Raw genomic sequence first — 18,564 nt, forward strand, 5'->3', positions numbered from 1 at the left:
CAATGTATAGATTTAAATAATGCAAGTTTTTTTGTTTATCCTATCAACTAATTTATTTACAAAATTGTGTCTTCATTCATTTATCAAAACAGTAGAAAATGTTTAAACATAAATTTAATTCTAAGGACGGGTTGTTTGACAGAATTTGAACAATTCATCTGATTTCAAAATTAAAATTCAAACTCTGTGAAAGTTCCAATTAAGTTCTGTTATTATTTCATCATAGACCGGTTGCTTCACAGTATTTAATAACAGGACTTGAATATTAACTTTGAAATTAGGTGAATTGTTCAAATTCTGTGAAATAACCCGTCCTAAGTTTGACTTAAATTAAAGGGGGCGTAAAGATGCTTCACATCTAAAGTTTTTTATGTTTATTATTTTAACAACATTGTTTCAGTCATAATTTAGTGTAAGTGCCTTTATTTGTGGCTAATAATGTGTAGAATCCTTAAAATAATTTGTTAATATTTATGTACAAAATTTCTCCCAAATGAAAATAAATAGATACCACATAACTACATACTAAAATGAACATTATTATTGTACTTAAGGCACAGTCACGGCTAAGAACCTTTGAGGGTCACCAAGCTTTGGGTTGAATCTAATATTAACTTTAGTATCTCCCTCTCCAACTTCGAGGAATGAATTCCAATCGACCATGTAATAGAAGCCATTTTTTCTTGGCGGTGGTAATTCTGCCTCTGAAGGATCATTGTCAGCTGGACTCGCTCCGAAGGAACTCTCCAAATCTGCTATATTTGGTGTTTCATTGCCAAGACTCTCCAATTTTTCACTGGTGTTACTAACGGCAATTTTTTCTGCGCTATCACTGTCATTATTAGACTTTGATTCATCACCATCTGCATCGTCGCTGTTGGTATTGCTACTCGAATCATCCTCATCGCCATTATTTTTTGAGGTTGACTCTGAGATTATCTCTATAAGTTTCTCAGTTACTGGTTCAGTTTCTTGTCGTTTAACCAATTCTCCCAATTCTTGAGTGGGATAGATCTCTTCAACTGACATTGGATCAGGTCCTGCTCCTAAAGAATATCCATCTGTTTCGTTTACATCCAGATCAAAACCACTATTTTTATTGAGCTTAGTTTCTTCGCTTTCGGATTCTCGGAAGTTTAATTTTCTTCCCCTTTTGCCTGTCAATCCCATTTCTGTTAACATACTCGTCATATCGGCTGGAAATATATCAGGTTGAATAAATTCTGTATTTTTATTCAAATCTTGGCCCATGTTTATGTGTGAATTAGCACTCAAATTAGGAAGGTATTCTTCATTGACAGCTCCGAAAATACCGTAGCTATTTAAAATGTCATCTAAATTTTGAGCTTCTTTGGAGGGCTTCTTTGCGAAGGGCATCGGTTTAAACTCCATGTAGGCTGAACTCTCTGGAAGAAGGACACTCTGAAAAGGTTTTAGTGGTGTCTGAATATCTGAATATTCCACTAGTTTCGCGGTTTCTGTGCTGGGGTTATCTATATACTTGAAAGGGATGTTCTCAGCAATGTTGTCTTTTCCATACAAACCCACAGATTGCAACAAATCACTCATGTTCTCTGGGAGCGAAGGGCCACTAAACTCACCCGACTGGTCAGTAGATTGGCTTCCAATTTTTCCATCTTGACTGAACGTTTCCACGCTTACGATCTCCGGAAGCTTATGATTAAAACTTTGGGCAGTTTTTATAGATGGCATTTTTTTGAAAGGTACTTCTTTGGGATCTGTGTTTTTTTCTTCTTTTTGTGCATTTTTCAGAGCAACACTATCGCTCTGTTTCTTCAAGTCGTTCATTACTCTCTGAGCTTCGTTGTGCCAAAAATCATCTTGCAAGGTATGCTTTGATTTCTTTGTAGTTTCGTCATCTGTATATTTATGATTTGTGAAAGCACTTTCTGAATCTAAAACATCATCTTCTACTTTTCCTCGAACTGGTTTCGGAGAAATGTATCTAATTATTGGCGCTTTTGTGTACAGCTCTGTCACATCACCGTTGGTAGTATCTGCGGCTTTGTAGGGCAAAACGACCATTAAAGGTTTTGAATCAGATGCTCGGTTAGACTTTGTTGTTTTTGATTTGTGTGCAATTCTTTTGTCGGATTTTTTTTGTTGAGTTATTTTATCCTCTGTTGTAATATTATTCAATAGAGTCAATATGTCCCCCTTCGTGAGACGAGGAAGAGAAGGGTAGGCTTTTAGAATCTGCTCCACTTGGTCTACCGTTTGGTTTACATCTACATCTGAACTTGCTGCGGAGAAGTTGGGAAGTGATAACTGATCGAGGTCGTTGGTTTGGTTTTGGTCCAGTTTGGTGGGGAGGGCTGGTGCTGGAGCTGCCTCCACCAGGAGGCCCCATCTGCAAACCGCCATTACCAAAATAAGGCGCACTGACATCTGTAACAAGAAAGCATTATTTGTTTACCGTGTGTATTGATGTTTTATTATTATTTTCAATAATCGCGTTGTGATGTTAATCCAAACATTATTTAGGTGGCTCATGACTCTAAGAATTATCATTAGCAATGATTTGAACAAAATATAATTTTAGGCTTCCGAAATCATGTAAAATAAATATACATATTATGGAGAGTTAATTGGTGATGTATTCTTGAATCGGATTGTTGTATCGGATCAACAGGTGTATTTTTAAATATTTTTTTCATAATCATTTCATGGTATTTTTCCAACAAGCGTGAAATTGTGATATTCAACAATTTATCAAAACCTTAAAAATAATGTATTTATACCTGATGGAGATACAGTTAAGAGATAAGACACATAAAATTACGTTTCGTGAAAATGATCTGATTGCAGATTGTAAACGTTCGTAACCCGTAGATAAGTAGGTAGGTAAGTAGGGGCAGGTTACCTACCCAAAAATGACTAACGAACAAACAAATGTTTTAATAAGTCTAACAAATAAATGTACAATGATGACGATTATCTATAACTACGTTGAGACGCGCAAATTAAAAAAAAAAAAAAAAAAAACAAAAACAGGCAGATGTTTTAACTTTTTGTAGTGCAAACAATTGTTGTGGCTTTAGAAGCATCGTCGAATTCTTCACTTTTCATACAATCATACATTTTTCTACCGGGTGCGATGTACAAATTCTAACTATATCATTTTGTTTATTGTTAGATATTTTATTTGATTTATCCTACTTTTAGAATACATATTTATTTTCAGTAATTAATATTTTCAAATGACACCTACTAATTTATTCCTACAATTTAATAAACGCTATTTAAAATTTCAATAAACGAGTATCATCATAAATACAGATATGAACTTCCATAATTAAATATCCAATTAGTATAGGTATAAACACAATTATTTTGCAATAACTTTTCGTCCAAGGTTTGTAAGTACGTAAGTATACAAGGCTCACAATGTTTGTAACCCATTGTTAAGGGTTAAAGCTTACGGAAAAACCACCTGAACCCAGGTCAAGACACTGAACCAATTTGGCCTGACATATTGAGTGTACGATCCTCAATATATTATGTTTTAATTATGGGTACCCAGGTAATATTATTGGATCGTTTTCCTTTATTTTGGGAAAGGCATCCTGGCTATTTTTGTTTTTTATGTGAATACCGCATAAGAGACCCATCTGATCCCAACCGTCTGGAGTCAGTGAGACTACGGTATCCCCAATTGGGATATTTTGTCAAGCTGAAGGTGGTGGGGAGTGGAAAAAACAGGGAAGAGGAAGGTGGAGGAGTACCTAGTTATTCAGCTCTGGCCACAAAACACGGCTGAAACCATTTCAAGTAACGTTCAATTCTTAATGGTGGTTTTACACCAGGGCGACACTGAGAGTATTTTCCACCTTGGAACGTGCCGCAAGTATACTATATATTATTTCAAATTAATAAATTTTAAATTAAAATTAAAATAAAATTTTCTTGTTCACGCAAGGATTTGAACCCGCTTTCTTAGAACTGCTAGTCGAGAGCATTACCCCTCGACCACGTAAGCCGTCATGTTTAGGTTTATAATAATAAACAAACGTCAAACAAATTGATTTGTCTTTATTTTTCTTCGCTTTGTTTCGCAGCTTCAATTTGCAGAACGACGCTCAATTGATTTAGCGTACACCTTGACACTAATTTAATGGTTACCTAATAAAATGCGCATAATCTCACCAAGGTTAGAGATTACCGCACTTTTAGCACCGCCACCAAATACCGCTATTTTCTCAATACGTTGTTCAGAGGCTATTATACAGGGGGAATCGGCACGTACCTGACAAATTTTAACCAGCGATTCTTGAGCATATATGGAGTAAAAAATGTTATGGCCACTTTGCTGTTCGGTAACGTTTTTTTTTAATAATAAAAAATATTATTCATATTTTCACCACATGTCAACACTGTTTTATCCTTTGTCAAAGTTTGAAAACACATCTGGCAATATTTTACTCGAGTTTCGTTGAATAATTTTACATTGGCGCGCTTTTACAATCACAACGAAATGGCACGGCACCGTTTTTAACTATTATTATTTAGTGTGTACGAAAGAGCGAAGAGGCTTTTCGACATGCTTGCTAATAACATCTGTTGAACACTAGAAGCAATGCCAATGACAGTGACGGAGTGTGGATTTTTTTTTTTAATTAAAATTTTTTTTCACTGCAATGCTGTCTGACACGTTGGCTAAAGAAGGAGGTAGCGAAACACGCCATAATACCCTAAAAACGAATCACTACAAGACTTGTTTACTTTCATTTTCACTTCTTTAAATAAAAATCGATTTCAATGTTACACATCTGCCACGTGTCCCGTGACGGCTATTTTTTATATTGAATTACTTACTTCATTTTTAATTAGATATTTGTGAATATTTTTTTTCGAGAATTTTGAATTAATTTGTACAGTAACCTGTACCTACCTAATCTACTGATTTAAAAATATTTTTTCAGTATTTTAATATCTACCTAATCTGTCCGAAAAGACAATTTAAATACATTGAATGTATTTGTGTATTTGAATGTTAGGCATAGTTGTAAGAAATGTCATTGCTCTGACTTCCAACATAATACCTTCCGTCTATGTTTAGCTAGTCTATTATTGCATAAGTCAACATAATGTAGACCGGTTATGCTTTCATCCAATAATATCTTACCACAAATGCATTTCCAACAAGAAAACGAACTGGGATTGATAAAAGTCACTTTAAGTTAGAATTTGCTTTGGTGCTGAACAAATGTACCGTAACAAGTACATACCAATTAATTTTATTTGTTATTGCTGGCAAAATTACTAATCTAATTAAACGAATCTACACTGGAACACTTCGAGTAGGTATTTTTAAATTTGTGTGTGAAGGTAGGTACTTTTTTTTTTGGTTTTAGGCATTTCACCCTGAAAAGAGTGCTTTGTGCCGGTAACAGTTAAAGTGGATAAAAAATTCGGTTAATCTATTGGGAGAATAATAAAACAAATTAAATATTGGACTCATTTAGATCACTAAAACAAATTAAATGTTGAATTCATTCAGGTTAATAAACTTACATAAAGCTGTATGAACACGAGAATTGTTAAGAGATAAAAGGTATGAAATGTTAAGGGGGGACTGGTGTGTGATTTTAATAAGCCGGCGGTATATGTTCTTGAAAGATGAATGGTTTTTACAGTTAAAGAAAACGTGGTCGAGGGTTTCCTCTTCCACACCGCACTGGCAGACCGGATCATCCAAAACTCTAATTCTAGCCAAGTGAGATGCAATTGAACAGTGACCAATTCTCATTCTCGAAATACATGAAATGAATCGTTTTGAAAGTTTTTTACCGTGAAACCATGGCTTAGCAGGGATATGGTTTTGAATTCCAGCATAGAAAGATCCAGTTCTTATTTTGGAGACTGCCCAATTTTCTTCCCAGGCACGAGTCATGTTGGATTTAAGAATCGGGAAGACATCGGAGATAGGAATTCTAAAATTTAGTGGGATAGTTCCGGAATCTGAACCAGATTTGGCGAGAGAATCGGCCATCTCATTACCCTCTATACCCAAATGGGCAGGGACCCAGGCCAATATCGTCTCAAACCCAGATTCACTTAGAGAATTGAGAAGATTTTTTATTTTACATATAATACTGTCTTCCGGATAACATAGAATATTTGACATAATTTTAGTTAGAGCACTTAGCGAATCAGTACATAGTAAGGCTCGATGAATGTTGAGAACCTGGATTTGATTTAGCGCTTGTTCAATTGCAAAGCATTCAGCTGTAAATATGGAAACTTCTTTCGGTAATTTATAAGTGAGATTGATATTGAATTCTGGACTATATATCGATGCTCCACAACTTTAATTTTCAAATTTGGAACCATCTGTGTAAAGGATGGAAAATCCAGGGAATTTTGAAGCCACAATGCTTTTAAAACAGTCATCCACATTTTGAAATTTATTTGGGGAAGATAAAATATTCTTCCGAAAGTCTGATGTTATTGTGTTCGGCATAAAAGTGATTGCCTTAAATGGAATATTGTATATAGGGAGATTGGGAACTTCTTGAAGATATTGGAGGGAAGATGACAGAGAATTGTAGAGATGAAAACTTTTAATTAGGAGAGGAAAACATTTTTTTTCTCTCAATCCTTTGTTAGAATTCAAATTAACACTTAACCGAAGGTAGGTACTTAGGAACGCTTTAACTCCGGAACCATTTTTAAAGATAAAACAATAAATTATCTTTTATATGATTGAAGAAGATAATACTAATAAATCTAAACAAAACATGAAACAGAACAAGATACAGAAAAATAAAAAGATAACGGACACAACTAGGAATCGAACCCAGGATTTCTCTTCTTACCGGGACAGGCACAATTGGGTCCTACTTATTAAACTTCATATTTGTCGATATCATATTTCAAATTTAGAATAAATATCTTGCAACTATTTTTTCCAATTTTTTGTCAGCCATCTGTTTTAGGTGGTAACAAAGTTTCTAATTTATAATTATTAGTATTATCTTCTTCTTCAATGATATATTACATTGATGGGTTTAACCCTCAAAATAAGTTAAAGAAAGAGTTGTTCCTGAATTATTTTTGAATTTATTTATTCTTTATTACGGAATCTGGGGAAGTTAGTGCAGTCCCACACATTCCATAAAGTATATCTCGGTGGCGAGCATTGCTTTATTATGTAATCTGGGGAAGTTAGTGCAATCCCACACATTCCATATAGTATATCTCGGTGGCGTGCATTACTTTATTACGTAATCTAGGGAAGTTAGTGCAATCCCACACATTCCATTAAGTATATCACCCTAAACTTACGTCACCCCAAATAATTTGAATTGGCTGTTCAATAAATTTGTATTATGGCTGAATGAAAAGGAAAGAACAGATATTCAAAATATTCTAAATAAATAACATTTCATACAATTTCTCACGAAATTATATAAATTTCTCACGAAATTATATAAATTTCTCACGAAATTATATAATATTCAAATAAAACAAATGCGAGAAACTGCAATTTTGCAATACTAATTATCATGTAACCGCTATATCTATATTCTTCTTCAATGGCGCTACAGCCCATTTCGAGCCTTGGCCTCCTTTAACATGAGCCTCCACCGCCCTCTGTCCTCGGCCGTCGTCTTCCAATCTGCAACATGGAGTAGTCCTCTGGCATCTTTCCTGACATCGTCCTCCCATCTCAGCCTAGGTCTGCCCGCCTTTCGTTTGCCTCCCGGGTGTCCTGTTAAAACCTTCTTTGGTACACGTGTGCTTGGCATTCGGTGCACATGTCCGGCCCATCTTAGTCTTTGGAGCCGTAAATGAGTAGAGAGTCTGGGAGCTTGGTAGATGTCATATAGCTCCTTATTGTGGCGGATTCTCCATGCCTCTCCCTCTCGCACCGCTCCTAAGATTCTTCGAAGTACCTTTCTTTCGAAGGTGTCCAGCCGTTCCGCAGACTTTGCTGTCAGTGTTCCCGCCTCACATCCATAGGCCAAGACCGTTCTAATAATTGTTTTGTACAGGGTTATTTTGGTTTTCCTATGGACGTTTCGGGATTTGAACACTGGCAGCAACGCGAAGTAAGTGTTGTTAGCGGCTGTGATGCGCTTTCTTACTTCTACTGGGTCTTCGTTGTCCTGCGTTATGATGGAGCCCAGGTAGGCAAACTCTTCGACCACTTCAAAGTTATAGGAGTTTTTAAAATTCACTTTATCTTTTATTCTGCGGTGTGGGGTTCTGGTTTGCATCATGATTTTAGTTTTGTTCTCGTTGATTTGCAAGCCCACCTCTCTTGCTGCAGTCTCCAAAGGGTCAAACACCTCTCTTACAGCCTGTAAGGATCTTCCGACAATGTTAAGGTCGTCTGCATATCCAACTATTTGATTGCTTTTGTAGCAAATGTTTGAGTCGGTAGCAATCATTGTCTTCCTCACGACGTGCTCCAGAACAATATTGAAAAGAGTGGGAGCTAAGCCATCACCTTGTTTCAGCCCCTGGGAGACGTTAAAATCCTCCGTTGTTTCACCTCCTATCCTTACTCGACATCGTGAACCAACCATCGTTGCTTTTACAAGCTTGACTATTTTGGGCGGTATACCAAAATTTAGGAGTATTTCATATATTTTCTAAATTTTGTGACAATTGAATATATATCTATATTCAATTGTCACAAAATTTAATTTACTTTTATCTATGTTACATAGGCAATCTTCTCATGGAATGTAACTAGTAAAAAAAAAATTAAAAAAATTAAAAAAAATTAAAAAAAAAAAAAAAGTATGTATGTAAATATTTAATATACCACCACATAATTGTATCTTTTTGTCTTTTTACATACATATATATATATTTTTTTTTAAATACATACATTTCTTTTGGAACAAATCTTTGATGGGCGGACATAACAGTATAACTGCATTTTTGACCATTTAACGATTTATATGGGAAAATGTATCTTTTGTATGCCGGCATCAATGGTATTAACAGTATAGTTACACCAGTACTCAAAACATATTAATATTAATATTAACATAGTAAGACAGAACAGATGTATAAATGACGAATATCTAGGATTATAAATATTTTGAAAAGTGGCTCTGATGGGTGTGACGGGTGACATTTGAATATTATCCTTAGCAATAGTTTTTGAGTTAAAATCAAGGGACGGAGAATTGAAGATGCACAACCTCCCCATCCCAAAATCCCATATGTAGCAATTGCTTGAAAGAGTGCAAAATAGACACATTTTAATGTTTTTAGGTTAAGGATAGATCTGAGAGATCTGAAAATGTAGCATAATTTGCCGAGTCTTTTTGTAGTATAATTGATAATGTAGTATAAAGTTTAACTATAATTAAAATGGGCAATTGTACAGATAAGTGTGGCACGGTTAGGCACATTTTATTTCAAAAACACTTTGTTATACGTTAGATAACAATCAAAAACAACTGTTTCGATAACCGAAAATGGAAAATAATGCATTTTAATAGCTATTTCGTTAAGTAATGATAATTTGACGAATTTTCTTCAAAATTTGAGAAGAAAAAACTAACCTAAAAACTTTCACACCAATAAAAATGGCCGCCAAGTGAGCAATCGATTTTAATTCCAAATAGCTTTTAAAATGCATTATTGTCCATTTCCGAAAACTAAAATATTTTCTTCTCATTATTAACCGACTGATACAATTTTTTTTTTTAAATGCTTTTCAACCGTGTCACCGTGTTTCAACAACCACATGTATCAACCTTTTTTTATAATGCCTTTAAATCCTTAAAACAATATCTTTTAAACCTATCACCCAGCTAAATATGTTTTAAGATTTTCACGGCCAAAAGTATTTTTGTTATTTGTTTTTGGGGTGTTATGCCGTGTTTCGCTAACTCCTTCTTTAGCCAACGTTTCGGACAGCATTGCAGTGTCCATCATCAGGGCAGATGTGTCAACACATGCTAAAGGAGTTAGCGAAACACGGCAACAAAAACAAATAACAACTATCACCCAGCTGTTTTGTCATGTAAATGACCGCCGACCACAATAGTGCCATCTGCTTCAAGCTTTTCACATTATCTGCCGTTATTGAATTAATTTAGGCATTTTTGTGGGTTACGTCACTTCTGCGCTGACCGCCTCAACTATGCGTTGAATGATTGAACCCGATTGAGTTCAAGCAGTAAGAATAATGATTAGAAGTTTCTTGACCGGCTGTACGCGACTGCATTTACAGGTAAAGCAGGTGGCCTTGGTGATTGGTTCTTGGCTTGACTTGGGTAATATTATATCCAACCAAAATGCCTAACCGAGGTGATCGTTGTAGAGATTGGAAATACGCTGGTTTACGAGTTTCTTGATATCCTCAATAATTACGCAATAAATTGTTTTTGAAAATTATATTTGAGATATGCGTGAGAAATGTTCAACTTTCTAATTACAATTTGGGAGGAGGGTTTGGGTACCGCCGCACCGGGGACCATTTATTGTATAACCAACACCTCTGTCATAGGTCACCACAAGTGGTTCGCTACGTTTGGTGATTTAGCAGGGGTGCCAGGGTTCATCGGGTGAATTGTGGAATTGTGAATTGCCAGATCGGAGTGGGTGGTTTGGGGAGACCCTTTGACCTCTCCAACTGGTCTCTAGACCCATCGTCTTGTGCCGCAGTGGGAGGGATATATTCGTATGTCCGTCACTTCTGGATTCGCTGATCCCTAGATTCCTACCCAACACTCATACCCTTTACCTTCCCAGAACTTCCTCTCCTTCCTTTCATTAAAAAAGACCCTCCACACAGCATCCCAAAAGATGACATGGGACCTGAGCGAAATATTTTCCTCAGGTCCTTTTGTGTGAAAGTAGGTACTTAAATATTCACCTACTTAATTATAAACCATATATTACATGTTGTAACCATTTTTTTTAAATTTCAAATAAGGAATCACACAATTTGTCCAATGAAACGTCACTATCTCAATGAAAATAATTATTTTTCCAAACATTCTTCAGGCAGGTGGTAGGTAGGTACCATAATATTTAAAAGCCACCTAGTTAGAGTTAGCCATCTAGTCAAAGTCAAACTTTCTTGAATAATTAAGTGGATGCAGTAGATTTTCTAAGCCGGAAACTTTACAGACATAAGACTATTCTTATATACATATGGAAAAAATATATCATCAAAAAAACACAACAAAATATTAATACGCGTTACTCGCCACACCTAAAATGTGTAATTCCTCCAACAAAAACAGCATTTGCCCAGTGATAATTTTCCTATATTGCTCCCAAGATATTCAATTCACACAATATAGATACCAGAAAATCGGAAACTGAACAAATCTTTTTATAAAAAATATTCAGAATTGGCTATTGGTAAAGGGAAGGAACTATTGCAAAAGAATGTCCCGTGTCATTAAATTAAATTTACTGCTCTTTTATTCCAGTCTATTCTTATTTTTATTTTCGTATCTTTTTTTTCTCTCTCTTATTTCTGTTTATCCCAACATCTTAACATTGTAATCTAAAGAAATATGGCTACCATAATACGGACATGTGCCGAGTATGGTGGCTGTAGAAAAAAAAAACTGTAATCATTCAAATTTTTATGAATAAAGAAACACCTAAAAAAAAAACTTTTGTTAAAAAAAACTTTCGTCATAGAAATAAACAAAGATTGACAGCTAGCATGATCGCCAGCTCAACCCGATTTGAGCATTTCAGATTACCTGTCATGCCAAATACCGACATCGCGCATCTTGGCCGATGTAATGGCACGAAAAGTGCGTTGAGTGTTGTGTGTAGGGTTGCCAGATGTCCGGTTTTGGACCGACAGTACGGTTTTTTGAACGGCTGTCCGGCTAGACTAAATTGGAAAACCGGACAATAGAATGCCCGGTTTTTTTACCTCACTTACAAGATAATTTACAGAGCAAAAGCCGTGAGCGATTCTGGCGGGTGACAGCATGAAATGTTCAAAATGGTACAATATGTGTGCAGTGTTCCCGTCTCTAATGCCTTCGTAGAAAGAGTTTATAGTGTAATGGGTAATGTATGGACTGACGAAAGAAATCAACTAGGTGTGAATACCGTGAAAAGTGAATTATATGTTTTCTTCAATTTAAATGTCAGTAGCACTGGATTTAAAGATACAATAGCAAGCAATAAACGATTATTTAAAGCAGTAGCATCTAGGGCCAAATATGTTAAAAAGTGATTTTTTGTTTACAAATAGTAATAGTAAATATAAGTTTTAATGTTTACTAAGTGTTTCATACTGTTCATCCTCAGAAATTTTAGGTAATTTTCTCTCTTTGTTTTGGCCAAAATCAAAGGGGTTTATGATTATCAAAGGACCCTTTCATTTTCGACAAATTGCATCAAAAAAATCAAAGGGGGGACCCTTTAATAAAAAATATTCGGTTTTTTTATCTGGAGCATGTGGCAACCCTAGTTGTGTGTCTGTGCGTATGTGTGTGTTGCGCTCATATACGTTAGTAAGTTAGTATCCAGATATAAAAAAAACACCAAACATAAAAGTACAATCACGCCAACGTGCAATTCGCGCTACGGGCGTGCTCTCACTTTCGTGTTTTCGTGTAAAAGCAACAGATTTATTTAGCGTCATTTATCAGACGTGGCTGGAATGTTAACATTTTTTCTAAATATTTTCTACAGAAAGCTTACTATGGTACGACATTACAAATATGTTTCGTTATTTTCAGCTGTTTAATCCCGTGACGCTCGGGTGAACTATTCTGAGCAAACTTGTGCAATAATGTGAAAAATGCTTTCTGTATCACTGGATTGTTTGCACCTTATGAACATCTAAGCTCCAATATTTCAATTGCTTTTTAAGCTTGGCTTATCGGATATTTACGTTCTACTTACTTACTATCAGCTGATTTCCTGACAACTCATAGCATTTTTAAGTATACTGAAATACCGGCCCATGGCCGACTAAATTAGGCAAATCTTAAGATTTTAAGAATAATATAGTATAGTGATATTAATAAATCTAAACGACATATTATGAAAGAAAAAGAAACAGAAAATGAAAAGGTGGTGGTCGCAACTTGGGTTCGAACACAGGACCTATATCTTACCGGGAGAACAATGTTACCACTGAGCTATTGAGACCTCATTGGTTGTCACTGTTGCCTTAAGTAAGACAGGTACGGTTTGATCCGATTTTTCTGTGAGATGTTTTGTTTATAATATTTTAATATTATATTCTTCTCATTGATTAATGGGGCTGGCAGTTTACGCTATAGGTATGCATCATGGCTTGGCCTATTTCAGCATATCGTTCGCCATACAATCCCAATGGGAATATGCGAGCCGAACTGCTGAGCTGAACCTCAACTTATGGGAAAGAAACGAAGTAACCGCAAATGGCGCGAAACGCCGCTTACAGATGCTTCGTTACTTTCCCGTAATTCGTGGCTCGGCTCCCGTTTCGGTTCGCAAATGTATACAATAATAATAATAATTAATTTACCTCGAAATTTAGGAGTCAAAATAACTTCTTTGAAACATACTCAAGTAGAAATGCTAAGAACTTTTTTCCATAGGAAAGCTCATAGCTCAGAAATGCACAAACAATTTGTAAGGCAGATAGAAACATTACACCTTTAAATTTATACGACGAGAATGCCCTCATTTTTATATATCCCAACCAGGAATTATTAGATTACTGGTCAAATAAAATTTTACACGCAAAACACTTCAATTTTCTCAACCAAACGTATGTTGACAAATTTTCGTCAAACGACAAATGGTTGAGTATTGGAGAGTTGAGCGAAGAAATAGAAGGATTTATGCTTGCCATTCAGGATAGAGTCATTAATACTAAAAATTATAGGAAGCATATAATCCAAGATACAAATCAAATTGATGATTTATGTAGAAAATGTTTGGCTTTTCCGGAAACTATAGAACATATTATATCGGGATGTTCTATATTAGCACCGTCCGAGTATACATTTAGGCACAATCAAGTTTTGAAAATAATTCACCAAAGTTTGGTAATTAAACGTAACTTGATTGACTGCCGTAATATAATACCATATTATGAATACGAACGAAATTCATTTTAGAAAACGAATTTTATAAAATATATTATGATAAAACTATACTAACAGGCCGAACGATTAGTCGTAATAGACCCGATATAGTATTACATAACAAAATTTAAAAAAATAACTTATATCATTGATGTCGCTGTTCCAAATTCCTGTAATATTAAAAAATCTGTTAATGAAAAAATAAGAAAATACACAGATTTGGGAAATTAGATAAAAAGAATTTGGCATTCTCAGACCATAAAAATATTACCATTTGTTATTTCGGCCTAGCTCTCTCATTAAAAATTTAGGCGTATTAGATCTATCAAAAAAATTATATATAAAAATGCAAAAATCAGTCATTTTAAATACATGTAGGATAACGAAAGATTTTTTAAATATTTATGTTGAGGGATCAGTAGAATTTATATGCCCTGTTAGAAGTTCTACCGAGCCGAACCCTCTGATATGAAAATATCTGGAGTCGGTGAATTATTTTCCCATTTGATCTCTGGTGAGTTGACGTGTTGTTCTTGTATTTATTTTGCTTATATAATGCACTTGCATAATGTTGATTGACTAGATGATAATTTGTGGAAAATTGTGTGGAAGGGTTTAGTTTTTCCTATGGCGAAGATTTAACCCGGACATAAAAACGGAAATTATATTACAGAATGTATGCAGGAGTCAATGTAAAATTCTATATTTTAAAATAATAGACAAATAATAAGAATACATAAAACAAGAATGAGTGTGTGTATACGTACCATTACATATAATTCTTAATCTATATAATATCAATTAGAAATCACAATCACAAAATCCATAGAAAAATAATCAGTATTTTATTTAGTCTTTTTGGTGTTGGCAGAGCCGTATTTCTGTAATCATATTATATTGAGTAATACTTTCGTGAATTTGGTCGTCATGAATATGGTTGACACAGGTAGTCCAAAATCGCGACTGCAACATCCGACTTTTACCTTTTCCTGAAAGTGAAACGCGCCGGTCCATCGCCGTTACCAGTGCATTACTACGGCTGACGTCACTTGTAGCCTCTACCTGCCTCTACCAGAGGAGAGTGAAAGTGTTTGCTCTTCATCTGATGTTGGCTGCTGGCTCACGTAAGGTCGGATTCGTCGTCCGTACACACACACTGCTGTACCAACTTTAAATCTGCTGTTACATCACTACATAGTGTATAGTGTGACAGCAGGGCCTTCAATCCATACGTTCAATATTATTTATTACTAGCTGACGTGTACCCGGCGTTACTGGGGGTTATCCTTAGGAGATAGACAAATACCATCCTAGACTTTTCTGTAGGCCTTTTTAAGATGTACAATTCCGTAGTACATTATTTTGATGTATCTCATAAGGTTTAGCCAGCGTTAGCAATGTAGTGCCCGAAAATATAATTTTTCGACTTGATTATAAAACATCGACTTTTCTCTACTTTTTATAATTATAATATGCATGGTTTATATATGTAAACCTTCCGGGAGAAATTTTCTAAATGATAGTAAAAATTATATCAAAATCCGTTTCGTAGTTTAGAAGAACTAAGCGCATAAACGCACAGATGCGGATAGCGACTTTATTTTATACTATTTAGACATAGAGATTAGTGAGCTCGGGCCCTAGGAACCTGCTGATAAATTCACCCCTAAATTCTTCGTTACATTTATATGGTCTGACTTATACGAGTCATACGGCGCCATATAAGTCATCCAAATAAATTATTATTATTAATGGAGGGTAAAATAGATAACGTAATATCAATGCCCAGTGTTATCCAATTCAGTGGCGGCTTGTGACTTTTGGGTGTTATAGAGAGCTAATATTATAAAAATTGCATTATTGATGTTAGCTGAAAACAATCTAGTTTTCAAAAATTCGATTTTGCATATGAAGATTTTCAGGAAATTCGTGCACGGCCAACTGAAACTTCCTGTAACTTCATACAAAAAATCGATTTCAGCTACAATAACATCAATAATGCAATTTTTTGTAATATTAGCACTCTAGAACACCCAAAAGTCACGAGCTGCCACTGATTACTATAGTAAGTGTCCTCTGTTGTCCTAGTCGTAAAATTTTTTATAAAAGTGTGTTTATCTGAAGTTACCTACCAAGTAAGTAAGGTATGTTTTTCTGTATCTGTTTGTAAATGATAAAATTAAATAGAGCCTCGTGGTAAATTGTACAGCGCCCTGGATGTGGTTTTTCACAAAAACGGCGCTATACAAATTATCCAATTTTTAAAATACTTTTCAAAGTCTGTTATGGTCATTAGTGTATACTTGAGCCTTTTTGCATGTTTTGGCCAATTAATTCTTTAAATATTATCTGCTCAAATTATATATGGTCGATATTCCTGTCGCGGTGACTTAAGCGCCGCATTCACAATTTCTATTGATTTATAACATATTTATCTTTAACTCTTTAAGTTTTTAAATTACAAAAAAAAATATTTAAAAAATAATATAAATACATTTTTAAAGCCGAAACGGTAATTATATGAATTCCTTCTATGGAAATAAATTGCAAAGTAAGCTGCGAAAATTATTATAACACGTTTTGTTCTGTCATTTAATTTGTTATCGATATGAAAAAATCAGTGTCTCTTTAAATGCAACTAAAACATTTGTAGATAGATTTTTGCTCTGTTTCAAACGAGTCGTGTTTTATTAAATATTTTCACAATTTTCGCTTAATTATCGTCTTTTTATTTAATATTAGCGCGCTCCCTCTAACATTAGTATTTACATATCTCCCTTTTAAACCATATTTGAATGCTTACTACAAGGCCTTAAGAGTCACTGGATCCAGTGACTCTTAATCAACCTCACTCCCATGAAATCAAATATATTAATAACATATATTCCTACCAATCCCGCCAAATAAGTTTTGTGTATATTTATGTATTTACAGTGCACCTTACGATCCTAACTGAAAATTTATATTAAAAAAAACTATTGGAAACAATCCGCCCCTGAATCAATGTCAATGTTTCGAATGCCGAAAAAGTAAAAGATTGACACGATTGTCATTATGGATTCGAGTCGAGTAGGTACTTCATTGAAGGAAGCGCATGTGAAAGTTGCCATCACAAATAAATAACTTAGTCGTAAATATATTATAGTGTTCTAGACAAGTAGGTACCGGCAAAGTGAAGGGAGTCCATCCACCATCCGTATGGGAACTACGGCAGAACCAATGAACTGTATTACTGATTAATATGCTGTATTTTGAAGTAAGTGGCGTTGCTAGTGTAGATTTTGTGTATACCTACAAAAACTACATGATAACAAAAAAATATTTCGTTCGATCGTTAGTTCCTCCTTTGGTCACCTGGAAAGTTACCTCAACTGTACTCAATGCATACACAAAAAAATGTTTGTTAAAAAAAAGACTACAGTAAAATTGGAACCTCTCGTAAATATTAAGTGCATATCTAAAATGGTCACAGTTGGTATTCTCAAATCTACTTAACATCCTATATAGAATATAGGACGTTAAGTATATTTGAGATTTTTGTACTGTTGGTGTGTTGGTCAGTTTGTGTTCAAAGTTCAAAGAGGAAACGTTCTGTTGAGTGATAATCTCTCTTTGGGAGCCTCAGCTAAAGGATTGTGCCTCCCAAAAGCAGTAGTGCCTTCACCAAACAAGTAGGTTACAAAACTGCTTCTTAAATATCAAGATATTGCTGTAGTTTCACCCAGTCTCTAGTGAGATGTTTGTGTTCAAAGAGGAAACATTGAGTTAAGAGTGAGTGTCTCTCTATGAGCCTCGGCGGAAGACGGCTCCCAAAATAAGTGGTACCATCACCAATAGGTAAGTACTTCTTAAATATCACGATGTGGCTGCAATTTAGCTCACTGTATAGTGAGATGTTTGTGTTCAAAGAGGAAACATTGAGTTAAGAGTGAATGTCTCTCTATGAGCCTCGGTTGAAGACGGCTCCAAAAATAAGTGGTCCCATGACCCATCACCAATAGGTAAGTACTTCTTAAATATCACGATGTGGCTGCAATTAAGCTCACTGAATAGTGAGATGTTTGTGTTCAAGCCTCGGCGGAAGATGGCTCCCAATGGCAGTGGTGCCTTCACCAATGGGTAGGTACTTCTCAAATATCATGATGTGGCTGCAATTTAGCTCACTGTATAACTGTATAGTGAGATGTTTGTGTTCAAAGAGGAAACGTTGAGTTAAGAATGAGTGTCTCTCTATGACCCTCGGCGGAAGACGGCTCCCAATGGCAGTGGTGCCTTCACCAATAGGTAGGTAAATTAAATATCAGAAAGTGGCTGCAATTCAGCTCACTGTATAGCAAGATGTTTGTATTCAAAGGGGAAACATGAGTTAACAGTGAGAGTCTCTCTATGAACCTCTGCTGAAGGATGGCTCTCAAAAGAAGTGGTGCCATCACCAATAGGTACCTAGGTACTTATTTAATAACACGATGTTGCTGTAACTATTTCTCTCAGCCTTTAGTGAAATGTTTGTGTT

The 18,564-nt window shown here is 35.2% G+C and overlaps 1 protein-coding gene across 1 annotated transcript in view; it reads right to left on the bottom strand.

Annotated features, from left to right (window-relative positions):
* Positions 1 to 76: 76 nt before the first annotated feature.
* The window catches only part of LOC149415497 (uncharacterized), a 34,525-nt gene continuing 16,037 nt past the window's right edge, over positions 77 to 18,564 (bottom strand). The window contains exon 2 of the mRNA XM_089642228.1: positions 77 to 2,409. Within this exon, the coding sequence (XP_089498354.1) occupies positions 550 to 2,409 (1,860 nt within the window). The 3' untranslated portion in view covers positions 77 to 549. The remainder of the gene's footprint in view (positions 2,410 to 18,564) is intronic.

The sequence above is a fragment of the Hesperophylax consimilis genome, chromosome 18 (assembly GCF_061612785.1).
Source record: "Hesperophylax consimilis isolate HC1 chromosome 18, BYU_Hcon_1.0, whole genome shotgun sequence".
Classification (NCBI taxonomy): domain Eukaryota; kingdom Metazoa; phylum Arthropoda; class Insecta; order Trichoptera; family Limnephilidae; genus Hesperophylax; species Hesperophylax consimilis.